This window comes from Erpetoichthys calabaricus, chromosome 12, assembly GCF_900747795.2.
Source record: "Erpetoichthys calabaricus chromosome 12, fErpCal1.3, whole genome shotgun sequence".
In the NCBI taxonomy this organism is placed as follows: domain Eukaryota; kingdom Metazoa; phylum Chordata; class Cladistia; order Polypteriformes; family Polypteridae; genus Erpetoichthys; species Erpetoichthys calabaricus.
The window spans coordinates 17939304-17963360 of record NC_041405.2 but is presented as its reverse complement, the minus strand read 5'-3'; the positions used below and the strand labels follow the sequence as shown (position 1 = coordinate 17963360).

Here is a 24057-nt window from a genome sequence, read left to right as displayed (position 1 = left end):
AATCCGCGATATATATTTAAATATGCTTACATATAAAATCCGCAATAGAGTGAAGCCGCGAAAGGCGAAGCGCGATATAGCGAGGGATCACTGTATATACCCACTACATAAAGCTTCTCTATGTCTTGGCCTAGGCCTGTTATAGATGGTAGCATATATTTAAAATAATAATAATGATAATAGTAATAATAATCAATGCTTGCATGGGCTGAGTGTTGGGCAAGGTCGTGGGGACCAGCTGCTGTGGGGTATCTGTTGGTGAAGAAAGGTTCACAGATCTTGACTTTGCTGATGATTCTGTGATCTTCGTGGAGTCAATGAAGGCTCTGATTGGAGCGCTCGAGAGACTCAGTGAGCAGTCTGAGTGTCTGGGCTTGTGAGTTTCCTGATAAAAACCAAAGACCCAGGCCTTAAATGACCTCTTGTGCACGGCCATCAGCAGTGTGTCTGTCTGTGGAGAGAGTGTCGACCTCGTCGAGAGGTTTACTTACCTCGGCAGTAACATTCATGTCTCTGGTGACTCTTCCTATGAAGTCAGTAGATGGATTGGGAGATCATGGGGGGGTCATGAGGTCGCTTTAAAGGGTTGTGTGGCGCTCCTGATATCTATGCAAAAGGACGAATGTCCAAGCCTTTAGAGTCCTGGTGCTTCCTGTCTTGCTATATGGTTGCGAGACATGGACGCTATCCAGATAGCGGAGATGAAGACAGGACTCCTTTGGTACTGTCTCTCGTCAGAGAATCCTTGGGTACAGCTGGTCTGACTTTGTGTTTAATAAGCGGTTGCTCCTGGAGTCCCAAATGAGGCACATTACCTGCATTGTGAGAGAGTGTCAGTTACGGCACTACGGCCATGTGGCGCGTTTCCCCGAGGGTGATCCAGCTTGTAAGATCCTCATTGTCGGGGACCCGAGTGGCTGGACCAGGCCAAGGGGACACCCACAACACCTGATTATGGCAGATAGGGGGGACTGGACTGCGTTTCTGCCTGGGGGATCCCGAGGTGTTTCGTCGTGTGGTGGGTGCGGCAACGTACTGTACCAGTTCATGCTCCCCAGCTTGACTGGAATAATAATTAGCGCTTGAAGTGGGCACCTCTTCCAGATATAACACAGTACACCTTTCCTTAGCAAATTGGTGAGCACTGGCATGTCTTTGAGAATCTTCAAGGGACCCCCACACTCATTGATCGATCAGTGTCTCACGACGATCAATTGACAGTTTGCCATCTCGCCACCTGAACCTCTTTGAGAACCTGACCCACTTCAGTCGAGTGTTGACATATCCTGGCGTTCAAATATCACTTTATTGCAATAAAAAGAGTACAACCAGGAATCTGCTTACACTTCAAGCACTGATAACAATAATAATAATAATAATAATAATAATAATAATATTGTTAATAATAACAAGATGAAGAAGAAGAAGCTTTATTTATAGAGCAGTTTTTTGCAAAAATGTTACCAAAGTGTTTGTGACATTGTCACACACGTGCGAGTAGAAGTCAACTAAAGGGCCTGAATATTGGCAATTCCACGTCCGACCAGGGGGTGGCGGGGTGCACTAGCTGTCTTTCTCCATTCCTTGCAGACTATTCTCAGGAAATCCCACAGGTTCTGACGCCTATGATGATATCACTTCTGCTCCTGGTGTTGTTGATGACGCCACTTCTGGTCACACCTCTGATGGTGTCATTTCCGGGCATGTGTCTAATGATGTTACTTCCAGTCCCGCCTCTGATGATGTCACGTCCACTGCTGGACCCAATGACGTCACTTCCTACACTGGCCTTTAAACCCATCATTTTGAATCAATATTGCAGTTCTATTTTGGACTCAGTCTAGTGAACAACTCACTATCTTTAAATACCTTTTCGCAGCCAAGGCACATTATACGGGTGGCAGCCCCAAACCTTTATGATATCTAAGTGTCGTTCTTGTTACAACATCAAAATAGACATAACAATGCAAAAAGACGTAAGCACTGCCAATTAAAAGCAATGTTAAATCGGAAGGTTTTAAGATGATTTTTTAAAAGTTCTAAGGGTTTTAATAGTTCTCAGGTTGTCAGGTAAAGAGATGCAAGGCTTGCAATCTTCATAACTCAGTGCTGACATGTTAGCTTGGTCTCCTAGGAGTATTCATCAGGATTTTATTAAATGAGCCAAGTGACCCAAGAGGAGTAGACCTGGAAATTATAACCCATGAGGTGAGCAGTTGCCAGGCCATATGAATATTTTAAAAGCAATAAAAATTTTCAAAGTAATCCGGGAGGAAACAAATAACCACTGAAGGGACCTGAGAACAGGAGAGATGTGGTCCCTGAGCATCCTGGAGCTCCTGAAGTGGTGCTTAATGTTGCCATTTGGATGGCTGTGCCTATTAGGCACAAAGACGGGACCGTGTTTCTTGATCTAAGTCACGGCTGTCCAACTCCATTCCTGGAGGGTCAAAGTAGCTCCAGATTTTCCTTCCCGCCACTTTCTTAGCCAGTGACCAATTTCTGATGCTAATTGACATCTTTTCCCTTTTTTCATTCCCTTGTTTTTTTGTTAAGATTCAGTACTCTAAATGGCTTCTGTTTTTTCTTAAATGGCAGCCACTCACAACTGAAACGTGAAGAGAGCCAACAGATGACCAGCTAAGTCACGGCCTTAAACTCCAAAATTTCTTTCCAACCAGTTTGTTAATTAGAAGTCAACCCCGTTATTTAACTCCATGGCTTGCTGTTGCTCTCATTCTGCCCCACCAAACATTTCCAAAACTGTTCTTTTTTTCTAAGACGACCATCAAAATGTTTTGTGGACCTGAGCAGATCAACATTTCTGAGACCTTCACCTTTCTTCAGTGTCAGATATAAAATGATGGACACATGTTAGCTAGTCTTGTGTCGGCTTGTTTTGTATTTCTTTATTGTTTGGCTGCTAATTAAAGAAAAAAAAGAAAACCATTAAGGCAGGGGTGTCCAACTCTGGTCCTGGTGGGCCGTAGTGGCTGCAGGTTTTCATTCTAACCCTTTACCTAATCAGCGAGCAGTTTCACTGCTAATTACTGTAATTCCTTTTCCCTTCATTTTAATAGCCCTGTTTTTAATGATTCCATCCTCTGAATTGATTTGTTTCTTCAATAAATAGCAGCAAAACAGAAATCAGGTGTGAAACGAGGCAACAGATGACCAGCTAAATTGGAACGTCAAACTCCAGCCAATTTCAGTACAACCAGTTTCTTAATGAGAAGCCAATTCTTACTGTTAATTAAAGCCATTATTGAATATCAGGACTTGTTGCTGCTCTCATTCTGTTGATTTTCTGATTTTTCTAAGACCACTATCAAGATGGTTTGGTGACCTGAACAGACCAACGTGACCGAGACCATCGTCTTCCTTTATTTTCAGGTGAGCTGGTCATGTGGCGGCTTGTTTTGTGTCTCATTATTGTTTGGCTGCTCATTAAGGAAAACGATAGATAGATAGATAGATAGATAGATAGATAGATAGATAGATAGATAGATAGATAGATAGATAGATAGATAGATAGATAGATAGATAGATAGATACTTTATTAATCCCAATGGAAAATTCACATTCTTCAGCAGCAGCATACTGATACAATAAATAATATTAAATTAAAGATTGATAATAATGCAGGTGAAAAACAGACAATAACTTTGTATAATGTTAAATGTTAATGTTTACCCCCCCCGGATGGAATTAAAGAGTCGCATAGTTTGGGGGAGGAACAATCTCCTCAATCTGTCAGTGGAGCAGGACAGTGACAGCAGTCTGTCGCTGAAGCTGCTCTTCTGTCTGGAGATGACACTGTTTAGTGGATGCAGTGGATTCTCCATAATTGATAGGAGCCTGCTCAGCGCCCTTCGCTCTGCCACAGATGTTAAACTGTCCAGCTCCATGCCAACAGTAGAGCCTGCCTTCCTCACCAGTTTGTCCAGACGTGAGGCGTCTTTCCTCTTAATGCTGCCTCCCCAGCACACCACTGCGTAGAAGAGGGCGCTCGCCACAACTGTCTGATAGAACATCTGCAGCATCTTATTACAGATGTTGAAGGACGCCAGCCTTCTAAGGAAGTATAGTCGGCTCTGTCCTTTCTTGCACAGAGCATCAGTATTGGCAGTCCAGTCTAATTTATCATCCAGCTGCACTCCCAGATATTTATAGGTCTGCACCATCTGCACACAGTCACCTTTGATGATCACGGGGTCCATGAGGGGTTTGGGCCTCCTAAAATCCACCACCAGCTGTCAAAGAAACAACTGTCCCAGATAGATGGGGACTCTACCCAGCCAGGACACCTAGATGGTCCCCGTGATGGACAATACCTTCCCTGGGCCACGAGGTGGCAGCCGCCCGTGTTTGCTTATGGGCCACTGGACCGGAGCTGGGATGCTTATCCCTACCGGAGGACGTGGCCACCGCCAGGGGGTGCCCAGACAGTTGTGAAGTCCTGGATGGCAGCACTTCCACCACACCAGGAAGTGTTGCCGGAGGAATTCCCAGGGGCACCCGGAGTGCTTCCAGGGGCTCTCTTGACACTTCCACCACACCAGGAAGTGTCGTCAGGGGGAGCACCTGGAGCTCATCTGGGTCGGTATGAAAGGGACCGCCTCCCTCCAGAAGCTGAGCCAGAGTTGGGAGAAAGGAGACGAAGCTTGTGAGGAGGGGAGAGGAGGTCAAAAGAGAAAGAAAAAGAGAAGAAGAAAGAGTGTTGGAGGAAGGCATTGTGGTGCTGTAAAAGAAAATAAAAGAAGTGTGTTTTGGACTTTCTGGTGTCTGTCTGTCTGTGTCCGGGGGTATGCTTTCCACACAACTAAGGGGTCTGAGTCACGTCAATTAAAACTAAAGCAAAACAAGTTAATCAGCAGCAAAAATGGTTCACTAATTAAGAAGATGGACCACCAGGACCGGAGTTGGACACCCCTGCATTAAGGGGTTCGAGTCTTACATAGCATATCAATTAAAATGTAGGCAAAAGAAGTTAATTAGGATCAAAAACTGGTCAGTAACTAAGAAGATGGTTAGAATGAAACTTAGACACCCCTGCTGTAAGTGTTATAAATGCAGTTGTGCACTTTATAGAAGTCACAGCTATGTGCCATTTTATAGACCAGGGGTGTCGAACTCCAGTCCTGGAGGGCCGCAGTGGCTACAGGTTTTCATTCTAACCGTCTTCTTAATTAGTGGCCAGTTTTGGCTGCTAATTACGGTAACTTCTTTTTCTTTAGTTTTAATTAACTTGACTCAGTACTCTTTGTTGTTTCTTTTTCCTTAATTAGCAGCCAAACAATAATGAGACACAAAATGAGCCAAAACAGGACCAGTAAACTGTGACCATCATACAATACCTGAAAATAAAGAAAGGCGAAGGTCTCAGTAAGGTTGATCTTCGAGGTCACCAAAAAATTTTGACGGTGTTCTTAGAAAAAAAACAGAAAATTAACAGTTTGGGAAATGTCTTCTGTAACAGAATGAGAGCAGCAACAGGCCACGGATTTAAATAACGGTTTTAATTAACGGGAAGAATCTGCTTCTCATTAAGAAACTGGTTGTAGTTTGAAATCCCAGTTTAGCTGGTCATCTGTTGGCTCATTTCACGTCTCATTTCTGTTTGGCTGCCATTTAATGAAGAAACGGATCAATTTAGAGGACCGAATCCTTAAAAACAGCCATTACACTCAGAGTCGGCCTTAGGGGTGTGTGGGGCCTCGGGCTGACCAACCTTTGGGGCCAGTTACGTCAAACGCTGTTACCGGTATGTGTAGACTGTATAAACTTGCGTGCAAATTTAATTAAAATAATGTTAACATACACCGGATTTTCTCATTACAGTATTCAGCTAAATTTTTGCGAGTTAACTTTATCAAAATATAACTGGAGAATATAACGTGGCAAATCTGCTCGAACGGGACACGCGGACCGCAAAAGCGGGGCCCCCTTAGGTGCGGGGCCTGGGGAAGTCGCCCCACTTGCCACCCCCAAATGCAGCTCTTGGTTAAACTGAAGGGAAAAGAAGTTAATTAGCAGTGAGAACTGGTCACTGGTTAGAATGAAAACCCGCAGCCACTGCGACCCTCCAGGCCCAGAGTTTGACACCCCTGTTATGGATGTTGCTACCACAATCCTTAAGGCTGAGACTGCTGTCAAGGATGATTCCATGATTCTTGGATGCAGTTGAGAAAATATGTCAAGATAACTCTGTATGTTTAGGGTCTCCCTAAGGTGTAACTCTAAGATCTACAGTCTTTTAAGTTAATTACAAAAAGTCTGGGAACATCCAGCCGTCAGTGGCTTCAGTGCCATCAGAGCAGATATGTAAGTCAGTTACAGGTGTTGGTGGAAATGACATGTACAGGTTTATAGGTCTTTATTGTCCCCGAGACAGAGTACAGGTATAGTTGGGGATCATGGGCATACCAGTGAAAGGAAACACAGCAGTTTTAAATAATATCAGCTAACAGCAGCATATATAGATTCAGTATAAAGGGACGAGAATGAAGCTTTGAGGGGACTCTACATAATGCTCTGAGGATTTGTTGTCCAGTGCAATAAAATAATGTCCTGTTAGACAAGCCTGCCATATAATGTTGCATTGTGTCTCTCCCACTCTTACAGAACAAATCTCTTTTCTTTTCACCAGCCTCAAGGCTGCATATTTTGGTTATCTTACCTGACAGTCCGCAGCCCCAACATTATTCTTGTATAAAGTAACTGGCTGTCTTTAAACATCCCCCTGCCAAGTTCTCAAACTTAGTGTCAGTTTTGCAAATCCTAACAAAATTAGCCATTCTTTCGTTCTTTATTATTTCAGGGCTGGGGGGTTGGAACACTCCCAGAAGGCATCAGGTGCAAGGCAGGAACCAATCCTGGATGAGGTGAAAGTTCATGCATAACATATATAACACCCACCTATAGGGCCTGTAGCAGGAGTGGGGCAGTGTGAATTATTGAAGAAAAGTGACCTTAAAATGATGCAAAAGTCAAAACCAGGAACTCTCAAACCATAACACATCAATATGTAAAGTGTGAAATATTTTTATATTTCTTCTAAAATAAATTACTGTGTTTTCAGAGCTGGTGCGTGGGGTGAGGCAATGAGACAGCAATTTGTCAAAGGCGGCATTGTCCTGTAAAAAGATTTTTTGTTTAACATTACAAAATAAAAGCTAAGTACAAACCTTGAGTATTTCATAGACATCCCGTGCCTTATTTATATGTTACCTTTAAAGACGGTGAGAAATATTTTTATTTAAAAGTTTCAGATTTGCAAAGTGCAGTTTTCAAGGCATTGCTGCATCGCGACTGACTAAAAATGAAAATAGCATCTCGAGGACACATGTCGGTGTTTGATATTGGTGTTCATGTTCCTTATTTTTACTGTATCATACAGTATATTGTATACCCATCCATCCATCCATTTTCCAACCCGCTGAATCCAAACACAGGGTCACGGGGGTCTGCTGGAGCCAATCCCAGCCAACACTGGGCACAAGGCAGGGAACCAATCCTGGGCAGGGTGCCAACCCACCGCAGGTATATTGTATACATAGATTGTTATTTTATAAAATTGTGTTCATTTGTGGAATGTTAATAGAGTGTTAAGTGGATGTCACAATTTGTGACTTCTTGTCGTGGGTTACATCACATTAGCTGACTGCCGTCGTTGATCTCGTCGCCCCATCTTGTCAATCACATTTTGAAATTGCATGCCAACAGTCCAGCACTGTCATGCTCCTCCCTTTTTCTGACAGCCAATAGAGTGCTACCCGATGAAGCCGGCACTGCACAGTAGGTTAATAGCTGAGGCAAGTTCAGCAGAAGTCTCGGCCATTTTTCTCTTTTTTCCATTTTGTTAGAGTAAGTAAAACACACAGCATTAGACGGACGAGCCCCTCTATGTTTGTGGGGTCCAAAGCCTGATGGAGTCGCCACTGTATAAAAAGTTAATAAATTAGTGAGTTCAGCTGCAGTTTCAGCCCTTTTTTCTTTTTTCCATGTTCTTAGAGTAAGTAAAACGCACAACATCAGACAGGCGAGTCCCTCTACTGTTTAAGGAGAAATAAGGAGAAATCGGACATCTTAGTGATTGTCATAAATGGATATAAAAAGGGTATTAGAAATAAACTTGATTCATTAGGCTTAAATGTCAAGACAGCGGTAACGAATTTAGAGGTAATTATTGACTCTGACCTAAATGTTAAATCACATATTAATCAGATCACTAGAACAGCATTTTTTCACTTAAGGAATATAGCAAAAGTTAGATCTCTTATAACTTTGCAAGATGCTGAGAAATTAGTTCACACTTTTGGTTTTAGTCGGCTAGATTACTGTAACGCACTCCTCTCAGGACCACCTTAAAAAGACATCAATCAGTTACAACGAGTGCAGAATGGAGCTGCCAGAATCTTAACTAGGAAAAGAAAATCTAGCACATCACGTCAGTTTTGATGTCACTGCACTGGTTACCCGTGTCATTTAGAATACTGCTGATGGTTTACAAACCCTGAAATCATCTTGCTCCATCCTATATTTCGGAATGCCTGTCACCTTACACTCCAAATCGTAAACTTAGATCTTCAAATGAGTATCTGCTTATAACTCTAAGAGCTAAACTTAAAAGAAGTGGTGAGGTGGCCTTCTGCTGTTATGCACCTAAAATCTGGAATAGCTTACCTACCAATAGAAATTCACCAAGCTAATACAGTGGAGCACTTTAAAAAAACTGCTAAAGACCCGCTACTTTAATATGGCTTTTTCATAGCTTCGTTTTAGTGCAACCCTGATATTCCGTATATGCATTGAATTATTTATTTTTCATGGCTCTGAAGTCCGTACTAACCCCTACTTTCTCTGCTGTTCTTTTTCCGGTTTTCTGTGGTGGCGATCTGCGCCAGCACCATCTGATCAAAGCACCGTGCAGTCCCTACATTGATGGATTGAAGGGCAGAGGTCTGCATGACCCTCATCATCTAATTCTTCCACGTGAAGCCTGAAAGCCATGAGGACTGATTGAGATCATTTATGTTGGGTAGAATGCCCAGTTGAAGACTGGGTGGTCTTGTGGCCTCGGAACCCCTGCGGATTTTGTTTTTTTTCTCCAGCTCGCTGTAATAAGTGTATACGTTTAATATGTCACTGTCCTCTGTACAAATATACTTTATAAATCTGTCTTTTTCTACTCATGTGCACAGTTGACACAGAGCCAGATTTCGCACACAGGGGTTCACCATATAAGAACTGCTAGGCAAGCCTTATAAGACAAGACAAGTTAGGGACAACTGCGAAATGAACAGTCAGACTGATGACCATTGTGTACTATTTCTGTGTGTCAAACTCAGTATGAAATTATATCCTCTTTGCCTTGTTTGGCATGGCATGATTCACCTAAGTGGGGCCTGCATGTGAAGAAAGAGTATAAAGCCTTGGAACATTGCCCGGCACACCTTCGAAACCGACGGACAGATGGAAAATAATGTCACCTGATCCTGAAAATCCTTCCAACGCAGAGGTAAAAATGGCAGACTCTACACATTGGGCCCCCACTCCCAAATGGGGGTCTTACCATTAGTTTCCTTCGTCTGTTATACAGCGTAAGCCAACATTAAAGAAAGCTGAGTTATTTCTCCTATGTCAGCGTTTCTCAACCTTTGAGTATTTGCGACCCGAGTTTTCATAACAGTTTTAATCGCGCCCCCCTAATGTTTTTTTGAAAGGAGCCCACTAATACCAATTTGTTCTTTTTTAATTAATGATATATCATAGATGAATATTTTACTATTCCAACTTAACTTTTATCAACATTTATCTAACTCTATATTTATTTTTCTAATATCAGAATGTAGTTTAAGTTAATTTGTTTTGGTTTCAATAGATATATTTTTCATATTTTCGATTCTTGTTTTCTTTTTATCACATCTTCACGCCCCACAGTTTGAGAACCACTGTCCTATGTAATTTCTTACCGCCGTATCACTAAGGGAGGGGTATCTCCTTTTAATATCATATCTATATAGTTTTTGGGTTATGTAATACACCACAATTACAAAAGAACTCATTCCAACAAAGGAACTAACGCCCCCTGCTGGATATAACATCTAGAGTTTTTTTTTTTGTTTTTCTGTCCTCCTGGCCTTCGGACCTTACTTTATTCTTTGTCAATTAGTATTGCCTAATTTTGTTTTTATATTTTTGTTTTTTCTTTCTTCATCTTGTAAAGCACTTTGAGCTACGTAATTTGTATGAAATGTGCTCTAGAAATAAATGTTGCTGTTGTTGTTAAGAGGTGCAAATCCTGACAGAGCCAGCACTGTATGAAAGGTTAACAGATTAACAGCTACGGCGAGTTCAGCTTCAGTCTCGGCCCTTATTTTTCTTTTTTTCATTCTCTTAAAGTAAATAAAACACACAACATCAGACAGGTGAGCTCCTCTACTGTTTGAGAGGTTCAAATCCTGACAGAGCCGGCACTTTATGAAAGGTTAACAGATTAACAGCGAGTTCAGCTTCATTTTTTCATTTTTCCATTCCACTTCAGTACATAAAACACGAGACGTCAGAAAGATGAGCTCCCCTTTGGTTTGCGAGGTTCAAAGCCCTCGTGTTTCCTTCATCTTCATCGCTGGATTATATTCATCGTACTCCCAGATGAGCATTCATTGGTTGTCAGCTCTCATGAACACACAGCAAGCACCTACAACTGAAGACAAAAACAAACCTGGTTAATTTTATCATAGAAAGTCACAGACTAGTTGGAGTGAGTCGCTGGGCATCTCATGTTAGGCGATCGGCTTTACCACCCTTTAAAATGATGTAGTAGCCACAGGTTTAAAGTGTGTGAGTTTTACTTAACTTACATTATTTTACTCAAAACGGGTAACTGAGTAGACACAGCTGAAGCATTTAAACCCTGCTAGCCAACTGACAGGGTGAAGACAAAACTGAGATTTGAAGAGACAAGTGGTGGCAACTCAGGGAGACTAATAAAGGAGAGATGATGTGCCCTATTGGTTTGACGATCAGTTTATGGGCAACAGTTACTGTGTGCTAATTAAAATTGAACTACATCAGTGAAAGATTGCATCCCATGTTTGGAAATTGAATGTTCTTATTTTGGAACCAAAGACCGTGAGAAAAGTATAAAGCTCAGATGACTGCACTGAAAATTGGAGCTCACCTATGGATGAATGGAAGACATCTCTCCTGCCCATATAATACAATACAATACAATTTATTTTTGTATAGCCCAAAATCACACAAAGAGTGGTGCAATGAGCTTTAACAGGCCCTGCCTTTTGATAGCCCTTGACTATCTAAAAAGACAAGGAACCTCCTGCATTCTCTTGAAGTAGCAAGCACTGACTGCAGAAACTCCATTTTGATTCTTTCAAAATTGTATTACCTTGAGTGTCAGCTAATATTATAAGAAGCTGTATATCCTTTCTTCAGTGTTATTTTTTTCATACATCATCTTAGAGTTACTGTCGTACCACTAGGGAAGGGTATAATATTTTATTTTAATATATATATATGTTCTTGTGTTCTAATAGATTCATCCGAATGATACCTTTACACCACCACAGTCACAGTCACAACATGATATGATCTTCTTAGATTTGCTTAAACTAGTTTAGAACTGTAGAGGGCGCCAAAGGCTATCAAGGCTGCATTATACCCAAGGCAGAATCTAACCCTTTAATGAGGCCCAGTTAACACACACACCCACACTCACGCTGTAGGGAGGCCAATTTATAATATATTTTTCATATTTACAATTTAGATATTAGAGAATTGGATATTCAGAAATTGACCCCATACACTGTAAATTAAATTTGACTCCAAATATTCTTAAACTGGCACTGCACCCTATCCAGGACTGTTTCCTGCCTTTGGCACAGTGGCACTGTGATAGACCCTGGTGCTAGAAATGGACTAAGCATAGAGGCATGTAAGTCAGCAATGGGTTAGCCAGGGCAAAGAGTGAGAGGCAGACAACATCTCCACTTGACCCAGCATCCTGGCTTTGATTCCAATGCCCAGGCTTTGTCTCTGTGTGGGGTTTACACTTTCATCTTATGAATGTATTTGGATTTTCCCTCCAAATACTTTTTTCTCCCACTTTCCCAAAAATATGAGCATTAGGTGAACTCGTAATTTTATTCTGGTCCAGGGTATGATTGAGGGTGAGCCCGTGGTGTACTAACACCCCCTCTATGATGTAAACTGCACATATACAGTACATTTAGAAAGCTAATATTGTAGGCTTACAAAATATGAACTATTAATCACTTTTTGGATAAGTTGATACGGATTTTGCATGTGAAAGCCTCACAAGCTCCACCATTTTAGCGAATAGCTGAAAATACACCATCCCTTTCCCACAAGGATAGTGCAATTTCATGGCCAATTAAAAGAAGCCGCGTGTCAAGCTGATTTACCTCTCGGCTGAGCGTCTGCCATAAGGAGTGTTGTACTCATCAGTGTGTGGCAGCAGTTTAACCTTGGAAGTAAAATCTGAGATCTTCTTATTGGAATCTGTTCCATTGCCTCCCCCACAGCCCTGCATATTTGAATTACAGTTTTTACAGCCTAAACATTCTGTTCTCATACAAGTAAGAATCTGCACAAATATAAAAGGCCTTATTGCCAAACTCTCTGACTTTGTGCCCATTTCACAAACATTAACGGAGACTCTTGTTTCATGAAGTATTTGATGTACTGCACCTGTTTTTAAATGAATGGATGAAGTTTAAAGGGAACAAATAAATTACAGTAGTAATAATAATTTTAAAAATACTGAAAGTAGAAATCATTATGCCTTCATTTTCAGTCTGCAGTGCTCTCTCAGTTACCTGTTATAAACACCTTGTTTGGACCAGTAAGTCGTATGTGGACACCATTGTTTCAAAGCTTGCAGGATCTGCAGGTTCTTCCATTGATTTAGATAGATAGATAGATAGATAGATAGATAGATAGATAGATAGATAGATAGATAGATAGATAGATAGATAGATAGATAGATAGATAGATAGATAGATAGATAGATAGATAGATAGATAGATAGATAGATAGATAGATGGTGTGGTGGACAGCCGGGACCCATGCCAGGCCAGGACACCCTTTTGGCACTGAATCTGGGGGAGCAGAGATGGGCTGCACACTATGACCCCCGGAACACTTGGTGTTGCATTGAGGCCACAATCATGGAACACCAGCGCTCAGTCCTGTTGGGCTTTGTGGCCACCACCAGGGGGAGCTGCACGGCTTGCTGAGCCCATGTGTTGCAGCCACACCCGGACGAGCACCTGGAGCACTTCCGGGGGTACTATAGGAGGAGCCTGCAGCCACTGAGACCCCACAGTTGGGATGAGGAGGATGAACCTGCTTGTGAGAAGTGGTGGAAGAAACTTTATTTGTGTTTCTGCTTTTGTGTGCTTGTGGTCATGGGGCTGTGTAGTGTCTGTAGGACAAGGGGAAGATGTGCCCCATGGGTGAAGAAGAAAAATAAAATCTTTTTCTTTGGTTTATACTCGTGCCTCCGTTGTCAGTCTGTGTCGGGTCGGGCGCCTACATAGCGCCTTATCACAATAGCTAGATAGATAGTAGTCAGGATACAGATAATTAGCACTTTATTTGTCCCCATGGGAAAATGTGCTTTTCACATAAGTTTCATAAATAAATTATTATTATTATTATATTACTAGGGGGCTCTGCCCCCTGCTCGCATCGATCGCCCACCCCTGGGTTTGGTTTACCGGATATACAATTTAAAGAGATTGTTATTTTCATGGGAATTGTTACATATGCATTATTTTCACTTTTACTTTAAAACTTTTGTAAAAACAATACTTGTCCTTTATTTCCGGCCCCAGGCGTGGTTACATCTCTTTCTCGCAGGACGTATAACGCTGCTCACGTTGTGAAGGGGGTGCAGCTGAATGCACGCTAAGGAGATGCTGTCGGATCATCTGCTGTCTTTCTGCTGCTGCACTGCCCATCGATCATTTTAAAGCCTGTACAGCAGCTGTCCTTTTGCCACTTCGTGTCTCTGCCGCTTGCGTTATGAAGGGTGGGGTGTGGTGGGTGGCTGAACACACGCTAAGGAGAAGCGGTCAGATCATCTGCTGGTTTGTTGCTGCTGGTGATCTGCCTGTTCTGCTTGTCACACTGCCCGATCATTTCAAAGCCTGTATAGCAGCTGTCCTTTTGACACTTCTCGTCTCTGCCACTCGCGTTGTGAAGGGGAGGAGGTGGGTTAGGGTGGCTGTATGCACGCAAGGAGAAGCAGTCGGATCATCTGGCTTTCTGCTGCTGGCGAGCTGCATGTTTTGCTTGTTGCTTGTAGTTGTTTTAAGAACTGGGAACAAATTAAAGTGTCTCTCGCGGGACTTCAAATTGTCTTCCGAGAAGATCACGTCTTGTCTCCCCAGTCTCGCTCCCAAAGATTTTTTTTTATAATACAGAGATAGCAAACAGCAATCTTACATCTAATACACAACTGAATGACCAAGAAGAAAAACGTCTGTCATATATTTATATGAATTATACATTTATATGAATTAAATATAAATTAACAAGCAATAACATCAATTATAAATTTGTTCACACACATGTTCATTTATCTGAAACTAATGTACAATGTATTCAATTATATATTTGTGATGTGATCAGAGCACCCCCAGAACTACAGTATAAACTATCCCTAAAAAAAGTATTAAATTATTGGAAAGAATCGATTCACTTAAATGAGTAATTCGAAAGAATTGATTCTGTAAATTGAATCGAAATGCCCATCACTAATCTGTGTGTGAGTGTCGGTCTGACTTTCATTTTTGAGGCCTTTTCCCATTTTGAGCTTTTTGAGAAGGCTGAATAACAACACCAATTAGAATGTCAGCTGTTTAGACCCTGGCTACACCCCAAACATATTTCTGAGGTTAGAAATGGCCCGACATTTAATTCTATAAGTTGGATGGACATGCCATGAAGAGTTTCACTGTAGTCTGTTGTGGCAGGCGGCTGGAGTCCTTATCCAGCTGGGACACCCTGAATATGGAAGGACCGGAGGAGAGAGTATTTTTAAGACCGTTGGACAGAGGGCAGTCCCTTTGGTTTCCAGTGTGGCCACTTGTCGTGAGCATGGAAGCTCAACCCTTTTGGGGCCTGTGGCCACCAGCAGGGGCGCATGGACGTTTACAGGGCCCTATTTGGCAGCACTTCCACCAAACCCACAAGTGCTGCCAGAAGGAGCTCATTGGGTACCTGGGCTCCTTCCGGGTGGCCTATAAAAGGAGTTGGTCACCACCACTCAATGGCCGGAGTCTGGAGGAAGAGGACAAAGCCTGAGGAGGAGTGGAGGGGGAAGGACTGGAGGTAAAGAAGGGATTGTGTTGTGTGCTGAACTGTGTTAATAATCCATGTGCTGTGTGTGCCAAAGCCATGTTCTGCCTGTCTGTGTTGGGGTTTAGGCAGCTGTACGCGCCCTGAGTGTCACACTATGCCTATGACAATGCAGGTAGTACTTCTACTACTGCCACTACTACTCCAAGGACAGCAGGCTTTAACTATTCTTCAGCAGAAAGAACTGAAGCAGATTTTTATAAGCAAGGATTAGGGGAAGAAACATTGTCAAAAGTTGTACAGAGTTTATTGACCAAAAATCAAAGTTGAGCCAACAAAATCAAAGTCCAAAGAATCAAACACACAAGGTCTCAGTCACAAAAATGTACTCATAAAAATCATGTGAAATCAGAAAATCAGGAAGTTATTACGCTAACCTGTATACTCTGTAACCCATGACATCATATGCCCCACTCTCCTAGTTGTTCCTGCTTAGTAATGTGGCTAGCCTGAAAAAACTAAATGATGTTGTATAAAATTAAATAAACATTTTCTAAACTGATATCACATAAGATTTAGTAACCTTTAAAAAACCTTAAAAAGTGAAAAAGTCCAAGAAATCAAAAACAAATAGTCAAAAAATTCATACTGTAAGCAAATTGTAACAACACCCCCCTCCAGTGGTTCCTTGTGTCCCTGCGCACTGGAGCCTTCTATTGCTCTTAAAAGGCAGAGTCCTCCAGACAAACATCACGCTGTCTTAGCTATCTGCCTCTATTATGATTGTGAATCATCGTTGGCTTCTTCTTGGCTCCTACTTTATATTCCTTTTGCTGGTGATTCTATTTATTGTCCTTCTGGGACAGATGAGAAGACAACCCAAACAGATCCTGGGTGAATGTGCAGACTCCATATAGGTGGTTATAACTGCTGGATTTGAACCTAAGATGCTGGACCTGTGAGGCAGCAGTGTTACCACTGGAGCACCTTGTTCTCCCATTTCTTGCAAGTCAGTTGTATCATATTGCAATATTATCCATCTGTAAATATATAAAATGCTAAGGGATGTGTCTGTCTGTCACATGATAACTCGCAAAACACCGCACCTGCAACCTTGATCTTGGGCTTAATTGAAAGCTTATGCTGTGATTGAGTTGTGAAGTTTAATATTTCGCTGATGGTAAACACTGCAAAGTTATCAGGGTTTCTTAAGGCAAACTGCTGGAGAGGGTGACATGTCAGAGTGAAAAAGAGCAGCAATATCTGCTTACCGTGAAGCAAACTGCAGAAGTCGCTTACTGTACATGATAAGAAAAAGGTAAACAACAGCCCCAAAACTGGCTGCATACTGAGTGTGACGCACATGATGGAAGCCACGTACAATGTCTGAGGTCCAAGTGTTTTTGTAGTATATTTTAAATGTGAAATATTTAGTTTTGCCACACTCTGTAATACTAGTAGCATTTTAGATATGATTAAGAGCTCTAAGTAGGTTTATAGGTTTATAAGGGCATTATTGTCATATTACAGCATATAGAATGATCTTTTAAAGCCACTTTTATCCTACATAATATCACCCAGGACAGTAAATCAACATACAGAGGCGTCAGTTCTATGCATACCTTTATTTTTGTTACTTTTTAATTTAAATTAATTTAGCTGTCTTAGCTGATACCCAATGTGTTTATGGCTGTGCCTATAGGAAAGCCCAACCTTAAGCTTAAGCTTAGTGTTAAGCAGGAAGGCCCCCTGCATAACAAAAAAATATCCATCCATCCATCCATCCATCCATCCATCCATCCATCCATCCATCCATTAATTCTGTGAACACCCTTTGCTACTATTTTTCTATTAATTTTCTATGGCAAGGGGTTAGGGTAATGAGGGCTGTGTTTCTTTAATTCTTTGATTAATAAATTCATTGAACCCTGTAGCCAACCTTAAAGGGCTCTCTTTTTTTAAGCAGATCATTTTAAACTATGACGTTCTTTTGGGGCTGGATATTCTCATCCTCCTTTCCGATTCTTTATAGCTCACTGTTCAAAGGTTTCCTTCCTCTTCTTGAATTGAATAAAATGCTGGACAGAATCTGCAAAACAAGCTGCTTCCTGCAGGATTTTGTCAACAGTCACCCAAGCTTCCTGTGGCTGGAGGTTTCCATGGGACGTGTTTGGGTCCAAGGTGAGCTGACAGACCCTGAGGCTCACTATTTTCTAGCCCATAAATTTACTTGGAGTACTTATAGTAGATGTAAGAACCAGGGTAGGACTTTGCACAATGTCTTCTAGATATCATGCAATTGCATGCCTGATAGTTTAACATTTCATCTCCAACATTCAAACTTGTGTGTTAGTGGAAGGGAATCCATACATCCATCCATTTTCAATACCCACTTATCTAGGACAGGGATGTGGGGGGACAGCTAAAGCCTATCCTAACAACCATCAGGAGGAGCATCTGAACAGGGCACCAGTCCATCAAATGGTGCACTCTCATACACAAATTAAGGCCACATTTGCAATGCCAATTCATCTAACCTGTATGTGTTTGAAACCTCCATGTGGATATGGGGAGAACAAGCAAACTTCATGCAGGGCGTTCCCAGAACTTATTCCCTCATTCTCCTTTTTGCATTTGAGTCACCATGCTGCCCCAGTGAATAACCTCACATACACTCACACTTCGCCATAGCAGGAGAAGTGGGATATCCACTGTCCTGGAGTTGTAATGCTGCAGCACAATCCACTGTGCCACCATGCTGTCAAAAACTTTCAACTTCTTAATTTTTTTTTAATTATCTTTCAAGTCCAATTTTTCTTTATTCTTTTACAGGGCCCAGTTATACATACATTCAGTCTCAACCACTGATGGCCAATTTAGACACATGGGGTTAGAACCAATTTATTCTGGATGCAAATCTAAACAGACATGAAGAGAATGCTCAGACTCCATAAAGGGTCTTGTGAGAGATGACACGCTGGGACTGGTATCATGGCCAAAGCAGAACTAGAATCCTTACTTAGCAATGATGGCAATAGCATGGAAAGACCAGGGAAGATCATGTATTTGTGACATTTTCTTCCCCATGATTTAGGATTCCCACTCGGATTCCCGCAGGACTGTAGTCCCGAGGAGTAACTCTGCTGGATTCCATGGGTGCCTCCAAGGATGCTGAAGGAATTCACAACCTCTACTTTCTGGGAGCTTCTGATTAGGTCAGAAGTACTTCCATCACATTATTCTCTGGCAGTGGAAGTACTCCCGGGTCCCAGATAAAAGGAGACATTTGACTTTAGCCAGGCAAGCCAGAGTTGGGAGGAAGAAGACAAAGCATGCCTGAAGGAGTGGAGAAGTGAAGAACAGAAACGGTGATAGAGTATAACTTGTGATGTGGGAATTGCTTACCTTAGAAAGAGTTTCACACAATAAAACTCTTTGTTATAAATAAGAAGTTGTATATGTGCTTTTGAGTTGGGTGTTTGGGAGCTGAAGAGCCCCCGGTGAACACACTCTTCAGTTAAAAAGCTCCATTTAAGCTGTTCATGAAAAGGTTTTCCAGAAGTTGTTTATTCAACAATATTTTAACCACAACACAGGATGTGACAGGATAACTGAGATATGGATCATGTGCTTCAAGTGAAATTTATTTCATGGATGTTTTTGAAATTGTTGGCTGTTTGTCCCTATTGAAGCCAGTTTGTCAAGAAGTTATTTTTTTTTAATCTCCTTTCTACATACAGTATACACATGACATTAACATTTCTTTCTTGGCCATTACTACAAACAACATGGAGTAAATAACAGATTATATCATTTGCAGAACTGAGTACTCTTTTAAGCATGATTTGTGCTATGTTAACCAAAATTCTCTTTATACTTTGGCATATTTACAAGTCCAAACTGATTAAGGAGTTCTACTGTATATAAATGATAGAAGAAAATTAAAATAATCTTGGGAGGAAGAAAAATAGTAGAGAAGCTTTTCAAACGTTTTAGAGAAGTGGATAAAAGATAGTCATATAATTGGAGGATAAAATAAAATAAAGCAGCTTTTCAAAATGATGGCAGTCCGTTTAGGCCAATGTGATTCATTGGCTTCATTATCACCCAATTTCATCAACAACCAAGCAGCACAGTTTGTTCATGACTAGAACAAAATGAATATTTCTATACTTGCTCAGGGTCTACGGCCAGGGGTGTAGCACAGAACTCTGGGCCCTATACATAAGCAGTTTCTGTGGGCCTCTTCCTCTCGATTCATGTTGGTCACATGTTCTTTTCATTCCAGGCTTCAAGGGCCCCCCACTCAGTGGGCCCCACATAATCATTAACCTTTATCCCTCCTCTACGATGCCCATGTCTATGGCCATCAGGAGTACAGGAGGATCGTTCATAATTTATCTGCAAGGATTTTATATGATCTTCAAAGAATCCAAAAAGTGTGTTCTTCTAAGTTTGCTTTGAGTCCTTAGAGTTGTGTGAAGACTGTCAGAGAAACTCTCACATTTAAAGGATACAGTGATCACTTGCTCACCTACCAGCAACAGGAGCAGTCTGATTTTACGCCTAAGAAGTCTACCATCGACCACATCCTGGCATTGAGGGTTCTCATGGAGTACAAACATGAATATCGGCAGAGTTTCTTTGCAGCCTTTGTCGATTTTTGTACAGTGTTCGACTCAGTTGATCGAGCTGCCCTGTGGGACATCCTGAGGGTTTGCGAGATCCCCTCAAGGTTGCTGGATATCATGGCCAGCCTGTACACTGGTATTGAGAGTGCTGTGTTGAGTGGAGGCAGTTTTTCCCAGTTGAGTCTGAGGTTCATCAGGGGGGTGTTCTGCTCCTACTCTGTCCAATGCTTGCAAGGTCGTGGGATCCAGCAGCTGTGGGGCATCTGTTGGTGAAGAAAGATTTACTGATCTTGAGTTTGCTGACGATGCTGTGATCTTCACAGAGTCAATGGAGGCTCTGATCAGGGCTCTCGAGAGACTGAGTAAGGAGTCTGAGTGTCTGAGCTTGTGAGTTTCCTGATAAAAAACAAGTTCCAGGCCTTTAATGACCTCTTGGGCACAGCCATCAGCAGTGTGTCTGTCTGCAGAGAGAATGTCAACTTCATCAAGAGGTTTACTTACCTCGGCAGAGACATTCATGTCTCTGGTGACTCTTCCTATGAAGTCAGTAGATGGATTGGGAGAGGATGGGGGATCAGGAGGTTACTGGAAAGGGGTGTGTAGTGCTCCCGATATCTCTGAAAAAAGACGAAGGTCCAAGTCTTTAGAGTCCTGGTGCTTCCTGTCTTGCTATGTGGTTACGAGACATGGACATTATCCAGTGACCTGAGACGAAGACTGGACTCCTTTGGTACTTTGTCTCTTCGGAGAATCCTTTTGTATCACTGCTTTGACTTTATGTCAAATGAGGAGTTGCTCATGGAATCCCGAATGAGGCACATTGCCTGCTTTGTGAGGGAGCGTCAGTTACAGCACTATGGCCATGTGGCTCGCAGGATCCTCATTGTTGAGGACTCAAGTGGCTGGACCAGGCCAAGGGGACGCCCAGGTAACACCTGGCTGCGGCAGATAGAGGGTCATTTCTGGAGGGTGGAACTGGACCACGTGTCTGCCTGGGGGGTTGTCAACCGGTATCCCGAGCTGTTTCATCATGTGGTGGGTGTGGCAATGCACTGTACCCGTGCATGCTCCCCAACCTGACTTGACCTGACCTGACATCAATGGTTTATTTTACTTCAGTTACAAAAAATATTGAAAACACGAAAAATAATTGCTTAACTCAATTTGTAGATAAAATGTAGGTTTCAAGGGATTGTGAATGGAATTTATTTAACCTAACTGGTTGAAGCCCCTGCCTCGGCTTTTCTTTTTTCAGAAAAAATTTAGACTAGTCTGGAGTTAAGGTCAGAGTTCATTACTGAGGTTGGCTCATCTCTAACAGTGTCACAGTGCCTTCAGCCCCAAACCCTGGATAGAGTGGCTCTGTAAATCTGCTCTTGAACCTGTGCAGAAGACTTAGTGTGTCCAAAATACTATAAAATGACAGAGAGCCAGCAGGACAATCCAGATACACACCAATCCTAGAGGAAGAGGGTACAGTGATTTCCATTTTCTTCTTATTGTGGCACACCGAATAACAAGAATCAGAGCAGAACAAGCACCAGGAATTATCGTTGCCTCCAAGAAGGCTCTCGTGATCCTCTTCTTTTCTCATTATTCTTTTATATGTGACTGCAATCATTGCCCAGTCTCCACTCCACTCCACCTCCCAGTAATAGCGAGACCCAGAGAGAGCCTCTCTGCACAGAACCTGGGGCCAACACTCAAACCTGTCAGCGTGGTCTGGATAGTCGATATTCCCTTTCCACATCACCTTCCTGTATCCTTCAGACAAATCCAAGTTTCCATGGGATGTGTTTGGGTCCAGGGTCAGCTGACAAGAGTCTAAATGGAGAGAAAAAAAATGGCATGCAGTGTAAATTAGTAAGATTTGGACATGCACACCAATGAAATAGACATACTTTCTTCAATTTCTTGCAAATAATAGTAGTCTCATTTAAGAAGCAATTTTAATCGAATAAGACATTTCTAAAAGAAATTATTTCAAATACTCTACAGCATTGTTATTCATTGAGAAAGATAGAGGTATTTAACTGAAAAAGTTTCCTTTTTCACTGGACTAATTCCTAAAGTGTCCGTATGACAGTTGTTATATGCTTGCTGTATGCTGTAATGTAGTTTGCTTCTAATGCACATTTTAATACGTCAATAAATGTTTTCATGGAACTAATTTTGATTCAACAGTTAGCTAGTTTTATGATCGATGGGCGGTAAAAATCTATGAAAGTGAAAATAAATCCTTCTCCAGAGGTGACAGATAAGAATCTAGAGGAGCCATGTTATAATGGAGTTATAGTGAACGAATGAAAGTGAAATGTCCCATGGAGGCCAAAGGAGGTGCCACAAAGACACCTTGAATTGTTATTAAAACATTCAGCATTAAGCCAGGTAATGGGAACGTACAGTTGAGGTCTAGGTGGAGTGGTGCTTGTCCATCCAACTAATACATGATGTAGACTGAGTAGCCACAGCAGCAAGATGCAGACTGGCTAGTAATGTCCAGGCAAGTGATCTTCAGCTTAACAGGGCTGCACACCTTCCAAGAACTTTCCATGCTTGGTTTGGCCACTAGCACACCCATTAGACTGGCCCAACACTAATGACCCATTGATGACCTTGGTCTGTTATATGTACGTCAGTAAATGTTGTCCCCGTAAGTGAAGAGGGGAAGGATGATGGAGAGAGACCGCAGCCCCGAGACAGAAATCACCTGTTAAACTCACCAGATACATCTGGAACATTCTGTATTTAAAAAAGAGGAGCAAAGGCAAGACAGAAGGAGAGAGATGGAGATGAGACAAATTGAGAGGAGAAAGGAGACCATTTATCAGTTCATTTACAAACTCATCACTCCCGTTGATTGCATCATTCCATTGATTGCTTTTTAAACATCACGACAGCCAGAGCCGAGAAACCCTGGGGTTTGGATTCATACCAGCCATTGCCAGGACTTTTCACAGTGTGGTCGTTTTGTTTTTGGGAAGGAGCACAATAACACTATAGTCAGTATCAATACTGCCGGACCTTATTTTGGACTAATTTTCTACCACATTTATCAACTCTGTGTTTGTATTTGTGTTCCGTGTTTTTATTAATTGTTTAGGGGCAAGGGAGGATTTTTTGTAAATATTAGTATATTCATATTTTATATAGTAATTAGTCACTGGAGTCATTGGGATTGTGGTATTTTGCACACACATATCGACGTTATTGAATATTTGTTTGTCTTTTCCATTTACAATATATCCATGTTTGACTTTACATTTGTCTACTGTTTGCTGGTTATTTCGTTGTGTGAGAAACAAGGTACAACTTGTAAGGAGTACGGTTTGTTATTAGAGCAAGAAACCTCAGGTGATCCAAGGAATAGTCTTGGTAAGTGTAGTGGCCAGTCTGGATAAGGGGTTGACCGTTACAAAGTAAAACAGTTAGGTTTGAATACACAATGGGAGGCCTGAAAATGAAAAGATCCCCCTATGAGAAGGATTTAGGAGTCGTAGTAAACTCAATGCTATCAACATCTAGAGAGTGTTCAGGAGCCATTAAAAAGGAGAACAGAATGTGAAGTCATATAGTGCACTGATGTGGGCAGTCCAAGTCACAGGAGGATCTGCTCAAGCTTTATAACACACTGGTGAGGTCTCATCTGGAGTACTGTATGCGGTTTTGGTCTCCATAACAGACATAACAGTGGTAGAAAAAGTCCAGAGAGGAGTGACTAGGCTGATTTCAGGGTTATAGGGGATAAGTTGAGGGAAAATTAAAAGAGCTGAACCTTTTCAGCTTAAGCAAAAGGAGATTAAGAGGAGACCTGACTGAAGTGTTTCAAATTATGAAGGGAATTAGTCTAGTGGATCTAAAATGTGACTTTAAAATGAGTTCATCAAGAACATGGGGACACATTTGGAATCTGGTTAATGGTAAATTTCACACAAACATTAGGAAGTTTTCCATCACCTAGAGAATCATAGACACATGGAGTAAGCTACCAAGAAGTTTGGTGGACAGTAGGGACTTTCACAACTTGGCTTGATGTTATTTTGGAGGAATTCAGTGGATGGGACTTGCAAGCTTTGTT

General features: G+C 41.8%; 1 protein-coding gene across 1 annotated transcript in view; it reads right to left on the bottom strand.

Moving 5' to 3' along the window:
- Positions 1-24057, bottom strand: part of LOC114662982 (uncharacterized) — a 70111-nt gene that overhangs the window by 22474 nt on the left and 23580 nt on the right. The window contains exon 12 of the mRNA XM_028816735.2: positions 21278-21803. Within this exon, the coding sequence (XP_028672568.2) occupies positions 21278-21803 (526 nt within the window). The remainder of the gene's footprint in view (positions 1-21277; positions 21804-24057) is intronic.